General features: G+C 33.3%; 3 protein-coding genes across 3 annotated transcripts; 1 reads left to right on the top strand and 2 right to left on the bottom strand.

The window, feature by feature from the left end:
- Window positions 1-10,101: 10,101 nt before the first annotated feature.
- Window positions 10,102-13,591, top strand: HELRODRAFT_189977 (hypothetical protein; the record flags this gene model as incomplete). The annotated part of the gene is made up of 5 exons (XM_009011728.1): window positions 10,102-10,307; window positions 10,805-11,111; window positions 12,414-12,543; window positions 12,942-13,177; window positions 13,304-13,591. 5 exons carry the CDS (start codon window positions 10,102-10,104, stop codon window positions 13,589-13,591), a joined length of 1,167 nt encoding a protein of 388 aa, XP_009009976.1.
- A 1,908-nt stretch (window positions 13,592-15,499) lies between these two features.
- On the bottom strand, window positions 15,500-16,882 carry HELRODRAFT_132794 (hypothetical protein; the record flags this gene model as incomplete). The annotated part of the gene is made up of 2 exons (XM_009011727.1): window positions 15,500-16,138; window positions 16,442-16,882. Coding segments are annotated over 2 exons (1,080 nt in total), but the record flags the coding sequence as incomplete, so codon positions are not given.
- A 1,513-nt stretch (window positions 16,883-18,395) lies between these two features.
- HELRODRAFT_189976 (hypothetical protein) lies at window positions 18,396-21,670 on the bottom strand (the record flags this gene model as incomplete). Its single annotated transcript, XM_009011726.1, has 6 exons — window positions 18,396-18,918; window positions 19,002-19,080; window positions 19,219-19,299; window positions 19,429-19,891; window positions 20,823-20,904; window positions 21,562-21,670. 6 exons carry the CDS (start codon window positions 21,668-21,670, stop codon window positions 18,851-18,853), a joined length of 882 nt encoding a protein of 293 aa, XP_009009974.1. The 3' UTR covers window positions 18,396-18,850.
- Between the last annotated feature and the right edge of the window lie 477 nt (window positions 21,671-22,147).

Raw genomic sequence — 22,147 nt, 5'->3', positions numbered from 1 at the left:
AAACATGAAGAAGATGATGATGATGATGACGACGAGGATGAAACGGCAATGATGATGATGAAAAACAAATGATGCATGTGATGATTGACAACGTCCGTCGAGATGATAATGATGATGACGAATTGAGAGTGCATCCCCGAAATCTGATGACAATGATAATGAAAAATTATTATTTTCATTAATATTTATAATATAATTTCTAATCATAATCATATTAATCATTATTTATCAATTATTATTCTTGTTTTATTACTAAGTATATATAATTGTAATATTTATTTAAAGATTTTTTTCGTTTAGAAATAATAAAATTAACAAATGGCCATTGTTTTTTATTATTTGTTGTTATTTATTTGGGGGAAATTTCTCAAAGCGGAGCAGTGTTACAAGTGGGGTTCCTCAGGGGTTCGTATCAGGGCCTTTGCTATTTGTTGCTATACATCAATGATATTGATCTAGGAATAAAGTCTAAATTTTCAAAATTTGCAGATGACAGTAAATTATATGCTGTTATAGACAACGATGAAGATATTGAAGTTTTAGCATGAGGTTTGCAGGCATACGGGTGGGCAGAGGATTGGCAGATTGAATTCAACACCAACAAATGTGCAGTCATACCCATGGGAACGAACAACGAGGCAAAAGTATTCAAACTTGGAAACACGCCACTAAAAAATGTAGAGGAGGAAAAATATCTAGAGGTGATAATTCATCGGAATGGTAAGGTAGCAAGACGATGCATCGAGGCAGCCAAAAGTGCAAACTGGACCCTGGATATGATAAAAAGAACTGTTAAAAGCAGAGATATGATCTCATATTAAACCGATATAAAGCATTGGTTCGACCTAAGTTGGAATGCTGTGTTCAGCTGTGGAATCCAAATATATGCTCGAGAATATTCAAAAGAGGGCAACGAGAATGACGAAGGGCTGTCGCAGTATGCCATGTGAGGACAGATTAAAAGTTTGTGCATTGGCAACATTAGATAGAAGAAAAACAAAAAAAAATTTGATTCTGGCATACAAAATCATCACTAAGAAGGAGAATTCAAAATAAGCGAAACTTTTTGAGCATAAGATGAACAGTGAAACAAGGAGTCATAACTATAAGATCTTTAAAAAAAGGTCGGATTCGATAGAGCAAAAATTTTTCAGCAGCAGAGTTGTCAACGAGTGGAACATACTGGGTGTAGATTAAAAATAAGTCTCCGAGTGGTCCGGTCACAGACATAGTCTTTTTGGATTACTCTAAAATCTTAGGATGTTATCTTTTTTGTAGTCATTTAATTATCATTATTTGTCTTTGTCTTTAAGTTTTTTGATGTTCTTCATTAATTATTTCTACTTATTCATTATTATTAGTTTGTTATTAGTTTGTTGCTATTTGTGGCGTCGTTTGTTTGTTTGTTTTGTGTGAACTTTTAAAAAAAAATAATACAACTACAGTTGGAATTAGAAACTCTCCGACCAAAAACTTCAATTTTAATTAAATTTTTTTTCAAATTTTATTTTTACCTAAAGGCATTATACAAATTTTCATTGTAACAAAAATTTAAATATACAGAAAAACTAATTAAAGTCAAATAATATTAAATTTCATATGTTGCTCAATAAAATACACACATTTACACGCACATATACACATACACACACGTACAAAAAAAACTTTCACACGCGCACGCACACATATACACACACATACATACACATACAAAAAAACTTTTAAACACACGCACACACATACAATGCCCACACACATACAAAAAATTTTCACACACGCACGCACACATAACACACACACACACATACACAAACATACAAAAAAAATTTTCAAACACACACCACACAGACACACACATGTGTCAGTACTCGCCATTCCACTTTCCACACATAATGCTTTTGATAGTCTGGTATGACTTCTGATTCGAACGCAGTTGCTACACACAAACAATCGCCTCTTTGAGTTGTATCCCATCTTTCGTTCAAGTGAAGAAATGAAAGAATTAACAAATAAATGAACAAACGAATGAAAGGAATGAAAGAATGAAAAAAATAGAAGAATGAAGCTTCTTTCTACTTGAGGTTAAACAAGTTAGAACTAACGCCTTTAAACATCAATCAACCTTAATTTGATTCAGATAATGGCTAGGATGGTGTTGATGATAACAACATATACGTAGATGATGACAATAAAGATAGTGATGCTGAAGAAAGCCATGATGATTATAATAACAATGACGATGAAAATGATGATGACCATGAAAAACGCCAATAGTATGAGAAATGGTAATGAAACTTATGATGGAGTATAAGATGATGGGAAAAGTAAATATCACATCAATCCATTCGACCTCCCTGCATCACATTAATTATTTGGAGAGAGAAATATTCTCAACCAAAAACCATACACACACACACACATTATAAACACACACACAGACACATACACACATACACAAATACTCACACGTACAAGCTCTCACACACATACACACAAACACCCACATACATACATAGACCTACTACCTGTATACATACACACTTGTACAGTCATATTGCTCACACACACACACACACACACACACACACACACACACACACACACACACACACACACATGTGAACAATCGAAAATATGTGTGTTAGATAAATCAAGAAATTTTTCAGTGGCAAAATAATTCTTAATCACGTGGGAATAGTTAACGAAGAAAAAACACCTCGACGAACTCAAAGGTTGATAAATCCAAAAATTTTTTTTGAGAGAATTTTTAATTTCATATACAACGATGAAGATGATAACATTCGATGATGATGAAGGAGATACTGATGATGAAGGTGATGGTGATGATGATAAGGATCGATGATCATCTTTATCATTTTCATTGACTTCTTCATCATCGCCATCAAATAATAAGCAAAAGCCAGCTTAAGTCTGAATGTTTTGAATACAATGTCAATGACAAATCTGTCAATATATTTTTGCCGCAAAAAATTTATTTTTTGTATAAAATAATCTTTTTTTTAATTGTTTAGCTATTGATTATGTTTTATTGATGTTAATAGTTTTGTAATTTTAACAACGAAACAACAAATAAAAACCAGACGAATCGTGAAGAGTTTTGACGAGGCAATAATCGCAAGCAACTCCAAACGAATCAGATCATAAAAATTATCACATAGTCATCAATCAACTTGTTTTGAAAAAAAAACACCAAAAAACAACAAACAAACACAAACAATCAAACACATAAACATACTTACAAAGAATAAACAAACCAACCAACAAACAAGACAACAAAGAAAACAAACAATCTTTCTCTTAGCAAACTTTGTCGGGTTCTGAATATTTCATGTGGCCACCTTTTTAAGTTCGCGTAAAATATAGTTAAGTTGTTTTAAAATATTACTCAACCTTGCATACATACATTTTTTTTTCTTTTTCAACTTGTAATTACTGAGTTACTTATAAGTCTTTCAAAAAATTATCTTATTGTCTCTTTGTTTGTAATTGTCTGTGTTTGTTTATTTATTTCAATTAGTTTATATATGTATTTATTTTATCTATTACGTCTGTGTTTTATTTTGTTATTTATTATTATTGTTAGTTTTTTTAACTTTTTATCAACAACTTTACAGTTTTTTTTTCATTTTGTTTTTATTTTGCCGAAATGGTTGCTTCAATTTTAGAGTTGAACTCGTTTAAAATAACACCGCACGCAAAAATGAAGTGTTTGAAATAGTCATAAATTATTGAGGGCAATGAATGAAAAGAGTGTTGAAAAAATTTTGAGAGAGGAAAAGAAGAAGAAGATAAGGGAAAGCGAAAGTTTCAAAATACTTTAATTGAAAGTTAATTTTTGTTAAATTTATTAAATTTTATAATTTTTTACAAGCCGATTTAATGAAAACTATAAAATGAAATTTACAAAAACAACTCCTTTCAAGTCAGGCAAGTAAAAATTATTAATTATTATTTTTCAATAACGAATGGAAAGAAACAGAGCAATAAGAATTTGTTTTATTTTTAAAGATGCTACAACGTAAAACCACATCTCAAAAACTATCCTTCTTTATTTCTTTCATGTTCTCACTTTTTACATTACCTCTATTTCTCTCTTTTGTTCGTTCTCTCTCTCTCTCTCTCTCTCTTTCTTTCTCTCTTTATTCTTTCTCCATTTCTATAAATGTTTTTTTTATATTTTCCGCCCTCAAACAGGTGCTCTCTTATCAATACAATTGAATTTTTAGATTTATTTTCCATTTTTTTACAACACGTTTCAAAATTTGGCTGAATCATTTAAGCTATGTAACTGCCATATGCTTTATCTGATTTTAACTTTTGGTTTTCAATACGATTTTTTACAGTTGTTTTTTTATTATTGTTTATTATTATTATTTATGTATTTGCTCTGTTTTTTTTTACTTTTAATGAATTTTTTCAACTTTTTTTGGTTCAGTGTTTCTTCTCAAATTTTAGTAATTATGATGAATGAGAAAAACGACTAACCTTGTTTATCTATGTGTGTATGTTTGTTAGTATGTTTGCACGCGTGTGTGTATGTGTGTTTGTATGTGTGTTTGTCTGTCTAATGTCTGTTTGTTTGCATGTATGTATATGTTTGTTTGTTTACTTAGCTGTTCATAGTTAATCATTGTTAATATTTATAATCAATAAATAAATGATTATCGTTTTATTATTATTTTCGTAATTCTAGATTTGATTAATCATTAGTTAATCATTGTTAATATTTATAATCAATAAATAAATGGTTATCATTTTATTATTAATTTATTTATTAATTTATATTATTAATTTATTTTATTATTATTTTGTAAATCTAGATTTGAGTTCATCAGATGTAGGCAACTACACATGCGAAGTTCAAGGTCCAGGTTCTATTGTGTTAGGGCATCTACGATTTGCTCTTTATATCAAAGGTATATGTTGTTGTTGTTGTTGTTGTAGTAATTTTTTGTTATTTTTATTATTTATCTTCTTATCGAAATTTAAATTTTTATTATTTATCTTCTTATCAAAATTCAGAGGCGCTAAGTAGAACTATAAAATGTAGGAAGGGCATTTTGATTAGGTGGAATCCCAAATATTTTTAATTTTAAGTATTTACATAGAGATACTTAAGATTTTTGGCTCGGTTAACATTTTCTGAGCATTTTCTTCATTGGAGCCAGTGATGTTGACAAATAGTCAACCGTTAAAATCATCCTAAATTCATCCATTTATCGGTATGTTTACGTGTGGCCCGTATTTGTCGTTGAAATCAACACCTTTGTAAAGTCACACTTACGTGGTGGCACCGTTTTATGTGGTGGTCAGCAAGCGGTAACCCCACCAGCCTGGCAGAATTCAGACTTTCCTTGATAAAAGCCATTAATGATAATATAATTTTTATTATTTCGCTATAATTTTTATATATTTTTTGAGAAAATCACAAAAAAATGTCTCCACAAAAACCTCGATTTTTTTTCACTCCATCATGAATATAAAGTCCCCCACGTTAAATCATTATTTCCTTTCTTCGCGTTATTACTTACGAGTTGGTGGCGTGGGTGCAAGCACTCTTTCTGACGTTATACACACGCACACAGACGCACACACATGCACACAGACGCACACATACACACGACATATTTTTCTTTTTCTTTTCCAGACTGTCAATCATTTGTATATTTTTACTGTTCTGTTGGCGTGTGGTGTTTTGAGTGATAAAAAATTGCCCCATAGGTTAGTTGGTGTGCGTGTGTTTGTTCGCGTGCGTGTGCGTGTGTTTGTTTGTGTGTTTGTTTTTGTTTGTGTGTTTGTGTTTGTTTGTTTGTGTGTGTGTGTGTTTGTGCTTGTATTAAGTGCGTGTGTGTTGTGTGTGTGATTGTTGTATTTTGTGTGTATGAATATGTGTAGTATGTTGTGCGCGTCGTGTTTACGCACACACACACACACATACACACACACGCACACACACACACATGAACGTGCATCGGCAACATACACAACAACAGCAGCAACAACAACAACAATAATTGACATGGTTTCATGGAATGTGACACGTGGAGATGATCACGTGATTGATGGCGCCAATGATGAAGACAGTTACTAGGAATAAATATATGTGTGTGTATGTGTGTGTGTGTTTGTGTGTGCTTCATATAAATTGTACATGCTAACATTTTGTGTTTTTTTTTATAATGTAAATGCAAATATTTTAGTGGTAGCTAGCTTGTTTTGTATGTATTCAAAGAAATTGATTTCGTTTACATTTTGAGGAATTTTTTTATATTACTACCATTATCATTGTCCTCATCTCATTCGTCATCATTATCATCATCTCATCCCAATCATCATCATCATCATCATCATCATCATCATCATCATCATCCACATTTTCGTCACGAAAGCACCACTAAAATGTCGGTTGATAATATTATTGATGGATCTTCGAAGTTATATTCGATCATTCATTCATTCAATCATTCATTCATTTTTTTCATTCATTTTTTTCATTCATTCATTCATTCATTCATTCATTCATTCATTCATTCATTTGTCTGTCCTTTTGTTCATTCATTCATTTGTCTGTTCTTTTGTTCATTCATCGTTTGATTATTTATCGTTCATCTGTTCGTTTTTTTTGTTTATTCATTCATTTGTTCGTTTGTTTGTTTTTTAGTTCAATCATTCAATGATCTATTTGTCCATTCATTCATTTCTTCACTCGATCTATCATTCAACCATCCATTCGAGTCTCCAACGTTGTTACTATTACAAAACAAACGTGTTGTGTGTGCGTGCGTGTGTGTGTGTTGTGTGGTGTGTGTATGTGTGTGTGGCATTAAATGTTCAAATGTGTATGTACCTACATCGCAAGATGGTTCCATGTCGTGTCGTATCATGTGGCTGTCGCGTGGTGTGGCGTGGGACGTTACGTCGTGTGGATGTCGTGTTTTGTGGTGTGGTGTAGATGTTGCAGCTTTTTTTCACAGAAAGTTCTATTAGTAACTTTTTTTTTCCAAAGTTAAAAATTTCTGAAATATTCTGAAAATAATTTACGCCCAAGCAATAACTTCATAATTACGCTCAGGATTAAGTGAGGTGGTTTGTGAATTTAAAAACGAACAAGTTCATACATGTGTTTGTTCATGCTGTTTGTTTGTTTGTTCGTTCGTTCTATCATAACCATGTTTACTTTTTTGTTTTGCTTGAAAAAATGTAACTCTTTCTTGTATTTTGTTATTTTATTTCCAGTTTTTTTTTCATTTATTTATTCATTCAATCGTTCGATCATTTGATCATTCTGTTTGATCATCTTTTGAACGTTTGTTTATTTTTCCGTTCATTCGTTTGTTCATTCAATCAATCAACTATTCATTCATTTGTTCATTCATTCGTTCATTCATGCCCTATTTCGTTCGTTCGTTTGGTTGTTCATTCGTTATTCCATTCATTCATTCGTTTATTTACCTTTTGTTATTTATTATTCTGTTCATTCATTCATTCGTTTGTTCATTCATTCATTCACTAATTCAGTCTCTCATTCACTCATTCATTCATTCATTCATTCATTCATTCATTCATTCATTCATTCATTCATTCATTCATTCATTCATTCATTCATTCATTCATTCATTCATTCATTCATTCATTCATTCATTCATTCATTCATTCATTCATTCATTCATTCATTCATTCATTCATTCATTCATTCATTCATTCATTCATTCATTCATTCATTCATTCATTCATTCATTCATTCATTCATTCATTCATTCATTCATTCATTCATTCATTCATTCATTCATTCATTCATTCATTCATTCATTCATTCATTCATTCATTCATTCATTCATTCATTCATTCATTCATTCATTCATTCATTCATTCATTCATTCATTCATTCAATCAATCTTTTGATTATCCTTTGAATGATGCCACAAAATGACCAACTGATGGATGAACGTACCAATAACTGAACTCTGATGATGATGATGATGACGATGATGATGATGATGATGATGATGATGATGATGATAATGACGACGACGAAGATTACAATGATAATGCAGATTATCATTATCATTATTCTCTATCTCATTATATTTATTATTATTGTTGTTGTCGCGGTTATTATTATTATTATTATTATTATTATAGTTTTTGGTTTATGGCTTCCGTTTCAATTGTTGCTTTTTTTTGACTCCGCTTTGTGTCTTCCTAGTTTATGCGTCATAAAAATTTAAATTATATTTGTATCTGTGCATGTACGTATGTGTACTATATGTTTGTTTGTATGTTTGTGTGTGTGTTTGTGGTTATGTATGTATGTGTGTGTGTACATGTGGGTATGACTGTATGTTGTGTTTACTGCAACATCGTCCCCACTAGGCATGTATGTATGTGAGAACTCAGTTGAGACAAATCATCGACTCGATCCTTAACAACCTCCTTGCATTCTCGAAGGACCGGGCCACGTTCGCTGATCACTCGAACGCTTTTTGAAAACTGATGCTTTTTCAGCGGTGCTGATCTGCTATTGACACCAATATTCATCTTTCTATTCACATACGAAATCGTATCACTGTAGCCACAGCTTGCTAATACAGCAGACATTCCTTTTTATGCCTGTGCAGCCAAAACCAATAAGAAGCTAGAACGATAACTGAATACGTATTCTCTGATGCCAGCACCATGTCAGACCTCATGTCTGTGTTCTTTGTATGTGTGTGTTTCTGTCTTCTGTATTTTGTAGACGCCAACATATAAGTTTTTGACTTTTTACGTCATGAACATGAGCATGTTTTCTATTTGTAACTTTTATATGTAAATCAATGTTTGCTTGCTTGTTTGTGTGTGTGTGTATGTGTGTATGTACGTGTGTGTGTGTGTGTGTGTGTACGTGTTTGTGTGTGTTTTTTGTTATCTTTTTTATTTAATACATTAGTATTAAGCTTGTTTAATTTTCATAAGTGTAGATTCATCTAGACAGACCGAGCTTTTTTCTAAGATTTGATAATGTAAGATTGTTATTTCCAAATGATAATTTGGAAAGTTTTCATGTGTATCTGTGTGAATACTTGAATGTATGTGTGTGTTTGTGTGTATGTGTGTATGTGTATGAGTGTATGTATGTGTGTGTTTGCGTGTGTATGTGTATACATGCGTGTGTATGTGCGTGTGTGTGTGTGTGTGTATGTGTCTCGCAAATTTTCTATTTAACACAAAACAACACAACGAACTCAATCCCAAATTGTTCAGTAATGCGTTTGAACTGGGACTTATCGACAGACGATTAGATGTGGCATGACATTTCAATCGTTTTTGCCGTGTTACATACATTTTGTAAGAATTGTTTGTATTTTTCTACGCGCTTGTATGTGTAATCACGTTTGTATATTTATTTGTATGTTTATAAGTGTTTGTATATGTGATGAAGTTTGTATACTTAGTAATTTATCACATAATTCGGTGGCCTAATTGATAGCGCGCCTGAAGCTGATATTGTTCTGACTGCGTTCGAATACGCTTATCGCAAAAAATGTGAATGTGGTAATAAAATTATAGACGAAGCTAATTTAAATTGTTTATAAATTGAAATTTTTGAATAAATTTTTTCAAATTTCTTAATTATTTTTGGTCAGCATTTGAACACAATAAGCAACATTCACGTACAAATTTCTTTCTAACTTACACTCACAATCAGTACAACATTTTTCTATCAATAGTCTTCTTAAAAAAATTTTATTTTTTCGCACTTTATGGAGTTTTTTATTTTTGGAGAAATGTTATATGAGCAAAACTTTATAATATTATAAAAATAATATAATATACATGTATATTTTATACACCAGTTTACATAGCTCTATATGTTGCATGTTGTGTATACAATTTTCCATTGAATTTTTGTTTTTCAAACGTAAATTTTAAATGAAGATTTTTCATTCAAAATTTTTTTCTTCAAAAAAAAAAATCCTCTTTCCTCTTCAGCTCCGTCACACTTTTTAGAATTTGAAATTTCTAATTCAACACCAACCACGACATCTGCTGCTACTGCTTCTGCTGCTACTGCTTCGGCTGCTACTGGGTTTGCGTCCTATGTTCATCAGCAGCAACAACAACAACGTCCTCAACAACAACAACCGCAAAAATATAAGCCATCACAACAAATTATTCCGCAAAAACGACAGAGGCGAGATTATACAACACAAAGCCAACAACAAACACAACAACAGCAAATGCCACAACAACAAATACACCAATCACAACAACATCTACACCTTAGACTGCAGAAACGTTCCCTGGTAAATGTTGATTCAAAAAGTAGAGTATTAGAAACGGATCATTTAGACAATAGCCATCATCGTCATCATCATAATCGACATCGTTATCATAACTTTCTTAAACTTACGCTCAGAAATAGGCCAATACAACAACTACAACAACCACAACAACCACAAATCGTTCAGCAAGTATTAAATAACAACAACAACCCCAGCAACCAAATTGTAACCAAAGAAACTAAATACCTCAGCGAGGCCAATTTTTTTGTCCGAATCGCCAAAAATCCACGTTCACTTTTAAGCATAGAATCATCAACGATGACGCCAACAAAGAATAAAAACATTTCAAAACGCGATAAAGCATCCAACACTATCAAAAACGTCAATAATTTCATTTTAAACAACAACTACTACTACAACAACAAAAATACCTATCACCAATTCAACAAAAATCCAAACGCCAACTTTCACATAAAAAACACCAACAACAGCACCAACAACAACAACACCACCAACAGCAACAACAACAACAACATCTTCACGGTTTTAGAAAACCAACGTCACATCGTAACGTGCACCAGTCGTTCATACTCCCCTCACCAACACATGCACATCTCTCTGGCTGATCGTGACATCACTACCTATTTCGACGAGATCCGTCTGCAGTCGTATTCCGGAAGTGAGGGCTTCTACGTCATCCAACACACCGTCACGAGACGTTGCGTCAATTTGACATTTTCCTTTTCCGACGATGCCCAGATGATCCGGTGTTCGGTTACTAACAAGGGATTTCCTGTTGCTAATCTCACCGAAAGATTTCTCAATGTTTGGCGTGAGTTTAGTTGTTTGTGTTGTTGTTTGTATTGTTGCCTGTGTTGTTGCCTGTGTTGTTGCCTGTGTTGTTGCCTGTGTTGTTGTTTATGCTATTGTTTGTATTGTTGTGTGTTTTTGAGCGTGTTGCTGTCTGTGCTGTTGTTTGTGTTGATGATTGTGTTGTTGACAAATTTGTAGTTTGGTGTCTTTATATATATATATATAATCTTACACATACTTGCGACGTAAAATAGTTGCACGCACAATACACACCACACACACACACACACCACACACGCCAACACAACACACAAACGCGCGCACACACACTCACACAACACACACATACATGCATACACATATCGGACGTTTATGCGTGGCTGTAAGTTGGCACGAGGCAGGCATATTACAGCTGCAGAGTTTTGGGAAAGACTGAAATCAAACCGGGTAGCCACGCGTGAACGACGACGACGATGAATGTAGATCTCTTACCATCTAAGCTATCAAGAATAAATTATAAAATGAATTTTTTCATAATATAAATTCAAATTGTAAACAATTGGTGGCAAATTTTTATCTAATTTTGAATTAGACAAGCCAAAGTTTTTCTGCTCTCAAACAACCGCCTACCTCGGAGATCAAGATGTGTATTTGAAGTGCACCGTTCAAGCCAAGCCAACACTCCTCTCTCTATACTGGTCTAATGATGATGAATACGACGACGACGACGACGATGACGCCAATGATGATGATAATGATGATGGTGGTGATGGTGGTGATGGTAGGGATGGTGGTGATAATAGGGTGGAAAAAGTTGTTGATGATGATGATGGTGATGGTAGAGTGAGTGAGAAGTCCATCAGGCCTCTAACAGATGAGTACACCACGTCTGTAACTGTAAGTGATGATGATGATGATGATGATGATGGTAGTGGTGGTAGTGATGGTGATGAAGATAATGATGAGGAAGTTAATTACAAGGATGGTGATAAAGATGAGAATGATTTTTAAAATGACGTGATTGAGGGCAATTACTAGCGCTATCATTATCAATACTACCACCACCATAACCCTATCATCATCATCACCCAATCATCATCATTCATCATCGTCATCATCACGTGATCATTATTATTTTCACGTGATCATCATCATAATGTGATCATCATCGTCGCTATCATCATCGTCGCTATCGTCACGTGATCGTCATCATAATTTGATCATCATCACCATGATCATCATCATCATCATAATCATCATCACATGATCATCATCATAATCATCGTCATCACACGTGATCATAATCATTATCAGGACTGCAGTGACGGAAGGATGGAGACGAAATTTTTTATTCGTCACGTGCAACAGCATAACTTTCGCTACTACAAGGTCATCTCTGAGAATGCCATGGGCACGAACCATACACGCGTACTACTGTCGCAATGTCTGTTTTGTTTGTATCGTTTGTATGTTTTGTATGTTTGTTTGTATGTTTGTTTGTATCGTTTGTATGTTATGTTTAGTATGTTTGTTTGTTTGTATGTTTGTATTGTTTGTTGGTTTGTCTTTAAACGGTTTTAATGTTTGTTTACTTTTAAATAAACACATCGAATTTATTTTCTGATTTTTTTTCTCCCAGAAAGTAATACAAACCTTTAAAAATTCATGACAATAGCGCGCTTGATTTTATCATCTTATCGGCGGACATATGCACAGTTATTTGCACAGTTATTTGCATATTTACATGTTTTCTGCTTTGTTTTTTTTTCGTTTTTTTTGTCACAAGCATTTAAGACAGATACACACCCACACACACACAACCACACACACACACACACGCAGCTTTCAGACACATTTCTTACGAATCACACTTTCAAGCCGACAACCCAAACGGGCGTTTGAAGCCGACAAGTGGTAGCGGTAGTGGTAGTGGCCAGGATATGCCCGTGATCAGATCCGCCCCGGATCAACCATCCTATTCCTCGTCATCCTCGTCATTTCCGTCATCTTCACCAGCATCGTTGACGTTCTTCGTGACGTCATTTTTGACAATTTTGTCGTTGTTAGAGGATGGTAGGGTCGGTGACTTTGTTAGAACACTGCGTTTCTATGTGGGATCGTGCTGTCTGTATTTAGTTGTAGTGTTTTGTAGAATTTGTAAATTTTGTAAACTTTGTAAACTTTTCTTAAATTTTATCCGCCAGAGGACAGAAACATGTTTGTCGGGGTGTATCGTGCTCAAATTAACGTCATTTCTTGTTTATTTATTTTGTCGTAACGCCAACATTGTCATCTGTACCATTGTAAAATTCAAAAATTTCAACATCATTGCCACTGGCAAATTAACATTCCGTATTATCAATACTCTCCTAGTACCCGTCACCATCTCTATCGTTTTTGTTAATCATTTGTTCGTCTTTAGATTTGTGCAGTTCATTATTTCATTCGCATTTAAAGTATTCAAAGTCGATGTCACATTTCCTTTTAGATAATATTCAGTCGGTAAGCCTTAGTTGAGTTTTATGGAAAAAAATTTCTAAAGAAATGGTTGAATTTATTTATTAGAAATTATTATATTTTCAAACTTGTATATACGCTATTTTCTTTCTTTTCTTTTATTTAAACATTTTTTCCTTCCGTAGAATATATGGTTGTCCGTTTTGTGTTTGTTTGTTTGTTTTGTTTCGTTCGTTTGCTCATTTGTCTTGTTTTGTTTGTCTCTGGAACATGGTCGTCATCCAGAATGTCAGTTTTTTTGACAGCTGTACTTAAAACGGACATACAATGACATTGTGTACAATACATATATACAAAGGAATATATACAAAAATGTATACATACAATACAAATATACCAAGTAATAAATACAAACTTGTATACATACAACACAGACATACAAAGTCATACATACAAACATTACATACAATTCAAACGTACAAAGTAATGCATACAAACGAAACATACAATACAAACATTACATACAATCATCACGTACAATTCAAACATACTATGTTTCGTGAACGAAATTCAAAAATTGTAAAAATTAAACATACAATCAGGAAAATACGGGCATAAACATTTAAACACATACATACAAACATCTACAACTACAGTTAAATTATTAATTAACAATGTTCATATATACCTCATTCATATATATACACACACATACATGTTTGTGTATGTGTGCGTGTGTGTGTGTGTGTGTGTGTACGTATATAATTACATTACATTGTACTTTATTTTTCTTGCACATACAAGTATGTGTGTGTGTGTGTGTACGTTACTATATTCTTTCATATTATATATTTACATATATAAAAAAACCACGAATATATATATATATATAATATAAATTTTTCAGTTAATTTTTCATTTTTTTTTCAAATTTGATTTTGTCCGTCGTGAATTTAAAGCTCTTGGTGAGTGAATACCTAATAGGGTGAATTTTATATGAAAATTAATTTATTGACTGGAGCGTTTTATTACACATGCGTTTATAACAAAAAAATGTACCCATGACTGCTGATATGACTGTATAATCATATGAATGAATGAAGGAATGAAATGGATGAATGAATGTATATATGAATGAATGAATGTATATATGGATGAATGAATGAATGAACGAACGAAAGAATAAATGAATAATAATAATACCACTCCATGCCAAACACAATAGAGGTAATTGAACTGAGTTAATATAGCATTTTATTTTATTGAATTAATGATTAAAAATTTTACCTCCATACATTCATTTGTTTGTTGGTTGGTTGGTCGATTAGTAATTATAAAAAAACGCTGTTGAACAGTTCTTTAAAACTAAAACTTATTTCATTATTTTTATTTGGTTCTGATGAATAATAAATTTCTATTAAATTGATTTTTTATTCTATTATTTAGTAAATTAGTTAGTTAATTATGTAATTGATTAATAATTGAAACAATAAAATGGAAACATTTATCAACAAATTTTCAACGTTTAAATCTTGGGACAAATTTTTTATTTGAACTAAACAAAGATTTTGTAATTTTAAAAACTTTCGCTAGGTAGCCCTGCTAAGGAAATCTTTTTCATTTCAAATTTCAATTTCTACATGAAATTATTTCAATATTATTGACGACAAATCAAAATAACTAAATTGAAAACAGGAAATAATTGATCGAAAAATCAAAAGCACATTTATAAATTTTCAAATTATAAAATAAATAAGAAAATATGAAAATATGAAAAGAAAAATTAGAAAAAAGAACTTGGCCTAGACATCTTGTACATCAGGGATCTCAACTCGGACGCTCTTACTTTTCTTCAAAATCGAACAGCCTAAACCCGTGCGAGTCTTGCTCTTCTGACCTCCAATAGCCAAATAATTCACATAAGACCGGTGACAGTTCTGTCCGTAGTGTGCCCACAAGGACTGCAACAGCTCAGCAGCTACTAACTCACCAGAATTTTTCGCCACTAATTTCAAAATGAACATGCCATCGCGGCCAATGTACTTCTTCGCGAATATTTCTAAACTCTGAAGTTCTACTTGGTCCTCGGCTATGTACATATTTAAAACGGATAAATTCTCTTTGACGTATTCAGAAATCGTCGTTCCTAGAGTCATAGACCATACCCAGCCAAGCAGCGAACACAGCGTGATGGCTGCGACGATAACCAGCCAGAACCAGATGACGGTGAAGACTTTTTCGTTGAAGATGTTTATTGGAAGGACGCACTGAACGGTGTATTGGTGCACGTTTGTGCTCTGGCGGATTCTGAAATCACACATCGTAACGTGTGGAAATCGATCGGTGGGTGTCCACTGGCGGTTGGCGATCAGGAACGTGAGAACGTGGTAGCCGAATGTATAGAACTCCACACCTAAAAATTTGTCCAGTAAAAATAACTGTCCTACACTGTTTGTTAGGTAGAGGATTTTGACGACGATGTAGCTGGTGAAGAGGTGTGGCTTGAAGAAGTGGCATGTGTTGCTGAAACATTTCGATGGGGATATCAGGTGTGGTAGTGGTGGTGACGTTTGGTGGTGGTGCTGATGATGGGGATGGTGCCGGCTGTAGTGTTGGTGTCGTTGCCTGTGTGTTAGGAATCTGAGAAAACATTTATCTTTTTTAATGATAGATTCATATATCGCTGAGATTCTTTTAAGTTTAATAAGAAAATTTATAAAGTAGATTTTATCATGCAACTATTTAAAAATAAAGTACTTATAAAACGTTTGCATGAAAAAAATAAAACTACATATAATATTTATTTTTTAATAACAAACTCAACAAAAATTTCATCAAAACACAATTTTTAAATACGAAACAACTGCTAAACAGAAAGGTAAGACAAACCTGTTGAGGAGGTAGAAGGCAAACTTATGTGCCGCCTCTCTCTCCTCACACTTATCAGACAGTTGGGACTTGCAAGCCGCCTGGATGATGTTTCCCAATTTGATCCCTACCCTGCCAGCAAGGACCCTCCAAACGATCCATGGAGCCAGGAACATGAGGGCTTGGAGCATCAAGATGATGGGAACCCACTGGTAGTAAGTTATCTTTCTCTGTCTAACTTCCTCTGGGTGTGGGATCCTGTCTAGAAATGGGACGAAGTAGGTGTCGTCGACCCAACACATCAGGTTGGCGTATTTTTCGTGGTTAGTAGCGCAAATTTCTGGGCACCAGCAGTAGATGGCCTCGCCTAGACACTGCCTAGCGCTGACTACGAGACCTAAAAGAAGGATGAGGACAGCACTGATGAGTCGGTTTATACGGTCGCAGGTGTCGTCGTCGCGACTCAGTTTGATGTTTCGGAGGTCGAAGAATACTCTGAAAATTTCTTCCATTGTGAATTTTATTTGTTTTTGTTTGAGTTTTGGCTGTCTTGTAATTTGATTCTCAAGATATGTTGGGACTGGTACTGTATTTTATGATGAAATTTTCTTGTAATTGTAAGTAGATGTTTGAATGAGTTACATTTTGCTTGTTGAAATAACTTCTACTATTGCTCTTACATATGCAACCAAAAATATTTTTTTTGTATGTTTCAACTATTAAAACCTCATTTTTTTCAAACAAATTAATAAATTTAGTTGATATATATTCAGTTTTCTTTCAACAATTTTAACTCTTAAGAGTGTTTTTAAACTTAATTTAAGTAAAAATAATTTTATTACTTTTCAACTTTATCCATTTCCTGTCATTAAAAATTTAGAAAAACTGCCAGTTATCCACAATTTTAATATCATTAACAATTTAGATGTTTAAAGAGAAATAACTCAACAAATATATATATAACATACACAGTTACAACTGCCACAAACATGTATATATATATATATATATATATATATATATATATATATATATATATATATTGTGTGTGTGTTTTGTGTGTGTGCGTGCGTGTGTTTAGTAAGCGTATGTAAATGCATTTTTATCAAGAAAAGAAGATATTGATTTTGTGCGTATAACTTTTACCGATATAACAATAATCGTCGTCGTCAGCATTGAATTGAAATCACATATATAACGAAATGTCTGTGATCATATTTTTATTATAACAACAACCAACAACAACGACAACAACAACAACAACAACGACAACAACAACAACAACAACAACAATAATAATAATAATAATAATAATGAAATCACATCAATAACAATAGAAGTAAAAAAAAGCATTAATAACGTATATGAACATATGTGCGCAATTGCACGAATATATATGTATTTTATGTATTTAATAATAATAATGATAATAATAATAATAATAATAATTTATCATTTATAATAATACAAATAATTTAAACATGCCAACGCAAATGATAATAATAATTAATAATAATAACAATACGAATAATAATAATAATAATAATAATAATAATGATAATAATAATAATAATAGTAGTAGTATCGGCATCACACATTGTAAATAGAGACAAGAAATAGATACTCAATCAATGCAACTGTGTTAATGTATATATCGATAACGCTACTAAAACACGCGCGCACGCACACACATACACACATACATACATACCTACAGACATGCACACATACATACAAACATGCACACACATGCACACATATTCATTCACGTGTGTATATGTATTCAATGCCGACTGCTCAAACTGTTTAATACTGTCAACAGATGTTTCGGCGCATTCATTCATTCATTCATACTTTCATTCATTCATTCATTAGATCATTCATTCATTCATTCATTCATTCATTCATTCATTCATTCATTCATTCATTCATTCATTCATTCATTCATTCATTCATTTTTTCATTAGTCTGTTCGTTCATTCATTTGTTTATTTGTTTGGTGGTTTCTTTGTCCAATATTCTTCGTTTATTCCTTCCTTCATTCAATCAATCATTCAGTCATTCATTCGTTCGTTTGTTCCTTCGTTCCTTCATTCATTCATTTTTTCATTCATTCATTTATTCAACCGTAAATGAATGAACATGTAAAAGATTGAATAAATTGATAAACATACAAACAAATCAAACAAAATGTATTTATATACACAGACTACTAACAACATGATAGCGAAAAATATTTTTTTAACTAGGATATTTATTAATATTACATAATTTTCAGACGAGATTTTTACTTTAAACTTGCGTGTGTAATAATAATAATAATAATAATAATGATAATAACAAAAATAATAATAATGAATAAAATCATAAATACAATTAAAGGGACAAGAAAAAAAAAGGAAAAAAAAATCTCTCATATTATATCCTCAAATGTGTTTTTCGATTTGAGTAAATCCGTTCTTAATCGCAGTTGTTGTCGTGGTAGCTGTGGTGGCTGTGGTTGGTGTGGTTGGTGTGGCTGGTGTGGTTGATGTGGCTGGTGTGGTTGGTGTAACGGTCTCGTTTTAATTTGCTCACCAGCTGCAAGAATTAATTTCGATTTCTGTGTTAGGAATTGTAAATTTTCGTTGTCGCTATTGTCGTTCATCTGTTGAAACTGTTGTTGTTGATGTTGTTGTTGTTGTTGAAATATTTGTTGTTGTTGTTGTATGAGTTGTTGTTTTTGTTGTGAAACTCTTGGTTGCTGTTGCAGAATTTGAGGGATGGTTTGTTGGCGTGTTGTTGTATCGCTAACAAGTGCTGGTCGCTGCTGTCTTAATGTTGGAAGTTGTTGTTGAAATTGTTGTTGAAGTTGTTGTTGAAGTTGCTGTTGTTGCTGTAAATGTTGTTGTTGATGTAAATGTTGTTGTTGTTGTTGTAATTGTTGTTGTTGTAGCAAATGACGTTGTTGATGTTGTTGGTATTGTAGTGACGACAACGGAACACGAACAAACTCATTAAAAACATTCGTCGTTGTGGCTGTTTCTGCTGAAGTAAACATCGCAGCTTCACCAGCCACAGGGTTCAATTGCGTCGCGTTCATTTCTGCAATTTGCGTGGTGATTTCCGATATTGAGGAGTATGTATTTTCTTGGTTTCTGTGCAATCCCTCATCTAATGAATGGATGGAGTTTGCTCGGATGGGTGCCTGGAAGAACCCTGGGTACGCTTGGCTACTATCGACGATGACGTCATTGCTGTTGTTGTTGTTGGTCTGGTTGCCGATGATGTTGTAGTTGTTGAGAGGTGTGCTATCGCTAGGGTACATGTTTACGTGTTTTGAATGTTGTTGAAGTTGTTGTTGTTGTTGTTGTTGTTGTTGCTGTTGTTGCAGGAGCTGTTGGTTGTATGCGTATCTCATTGAAGTTTCGTGCTGTTGTTGTTGTTGATGATGATCAGTCTTGTTGCGCTGTTGTTTCTTTCTCACACTAGTAAATTAGTGAATTATTTAGATGTGTGTGTGTTTGTGTGTTTTTTTGTTTGTGTTTGTGTGTTTGTGTAGTGTGTATTTGTGTGCAATCATAAAAATTTCTTTTCATGAAAAGTTGGGAGTTTTCAAATTTCAAAATTTCGACAGACAATTATTTTTCTAACGCGCCCAAAATTATCAGACAACTTTGAAAAATTTTCCGTCTTTGGAAAAATAAAAAAAATATGGAAAAGGTATAGCGAAATGAAAAATAAAATTCTTTAAATTCTCTTTTCAATTAACACGGCCAAATGCATCTCTGTCATCACGTTGTCATCATCATCATCATCATCCTCACAAAAACCAACACCAGCATCATCATCGTCGCCCTCATTGTCATCATCATCATTGTCATTATTACGTTATCATCCTCGTCGTCGTCATCGTCATCATAGTTTAAATAACCACCATCCTCATTTCAGAACAACCTCCACCAAGACAACTTCCTCATTACTTACTCATCGCCACCATCAGAAGTAGTTCCACCGATACAAGTTTCACTCACTTTATCATCACCATCCTCTTCATTGTCTTGTAGGAATATTCAAAATATAATTCTCCTTAATTAGTTTTCAGACAAGAACGACTTCGCTCCATCTGGTGCCTTCTTTGGAATTTTTTTCTTCTTTTCTTTTTTTATTTCCTAATCTTTCTCTCTCTCTCTCTCTCTTTCTCTTTCTCTTGTGTTCTCTTTCTTTTGTTCTTTCTCTTTTTCTCGTTTTTTCCTCATTCTTACTTCATTTATTTATCCATTTTGATTTCATTCTATCCTTTACAATCACAAATTTTTTGAAAAAAAAACTTTTCTACGCCCATCTCTAAATTCTGAAAAAAATAAAAACCAATTTTTTGCCCATCCCTAAATGTCCCCAACCGCCCAACCAACTGACCATTTAAAGGCAACTAATCCGACAATTAGGATGCAGAGAGCAAAAAGAATGGCTATGACGCAGACGATGATCATCGTAAACCCTGTATGTATGTTTGTATATGTGTATGTATGAATGTTTGTATGTTTGTTTGTTTGTGTGTATGTATATATGTATGTACTTATAAGTGTGTGTTTGTATGTGTGTGTTTATGTATGTATGTACGTATGCGTGTGTGTGTTTGTATGTGTGTGTATATGTATGTATGTGTGGTGTGTGTGTGTATGTATGTTTGTGTGTATGTATGTGTATATGTATTTGTGTGGTGTGTGTGTGTGTGTGTGTTTTATAACCACACATGTACAAACTTATAGGCTGAGACATGGAGTTGGTGCCGGTTAAACTTTCAACCGGGAATCCTGCATATTATTTAACGTCATCATTACCAAGATTGTCTTTGCCATCATCATCATCATTATCAGTTTTCTCAGCTTCATCATCATCATCGTCATCATCATCATCATCATCATCATCATCATCAGTTTTCTCAGCTTCATCATCATCATCATCATCATCATCATCATCATCATCATCATCATCATTATCATCATCATCAGTTTTCTCAGCTTCATCATCATCTTCATCATCATCATTTTCGACATCATTAATATTAAAAAAGTGCAAGATAATAATAATAATAATAATAGTAATAGTAATAATATTAATAATAGTAATGATTATAATAATATTAATAATTGACCTTTAACCGATGGGCAGTCGTCAGAGTTCGGCAGCTCTCCAGTCCACTGGCCACCTCTACACCTCACCCTCCACATTTTAGATCTATCTCTCCGGCACGAAATCACCATTTTATCATCATCACCACCATCATCATCATCATCGGGAAAGGTGATTTCATCACCATCGTCATCATCATCATTTTTATTTTTTCTGGCATCATCGTCGTCATCAACGCGAAATTTTTGGTGGAAAAGAAATGGTGACGATGAGGATGATGATGATGATGATGGGTGGATGATGTTGGATGGATGGATGCATCGGCTGACTGCTTGTGGGAATGGAATTGGAAATCATTAGTGATAGAGGTGATGTTTGTGTGTATGTTTGTGTGTTTGTGTGTGTTCATTTGTGTGTTAGTCTATGTTTGCTTGTGTGTTTCTATGTGTGTTTGTGTGTGAGTCTATGTATGTGTGTTGGTTTGTGTGTATATGAGTTTTGATGTGTAGGTGTGTGCGTGTGAACCAGAGTGTGTGGCGGTGTGTATGTGTGTGTTTATTCGTGTATGAGTTACTGTATGTGTGTTTGTTGGTTTGTATGTGTGTTTG

This window comes from Helobdella robusta (genome assembly GCF_000326865.2).
Source record: "Helobdella robusta unplaced genomic scaffold HELROscaffold_10, whole genome shotgun sequence".
In the NCBI taxonomy this organism is placed as follows: Eukaryota; Metazoa; Annelida; class Clitellata; order Rhynchobdellida; family Glossiphoniidae; genus Helobdella; species Helobdella robusta.
This window is presented reverse-complemented; position numbering and strand designations above follow the sequence as displayed.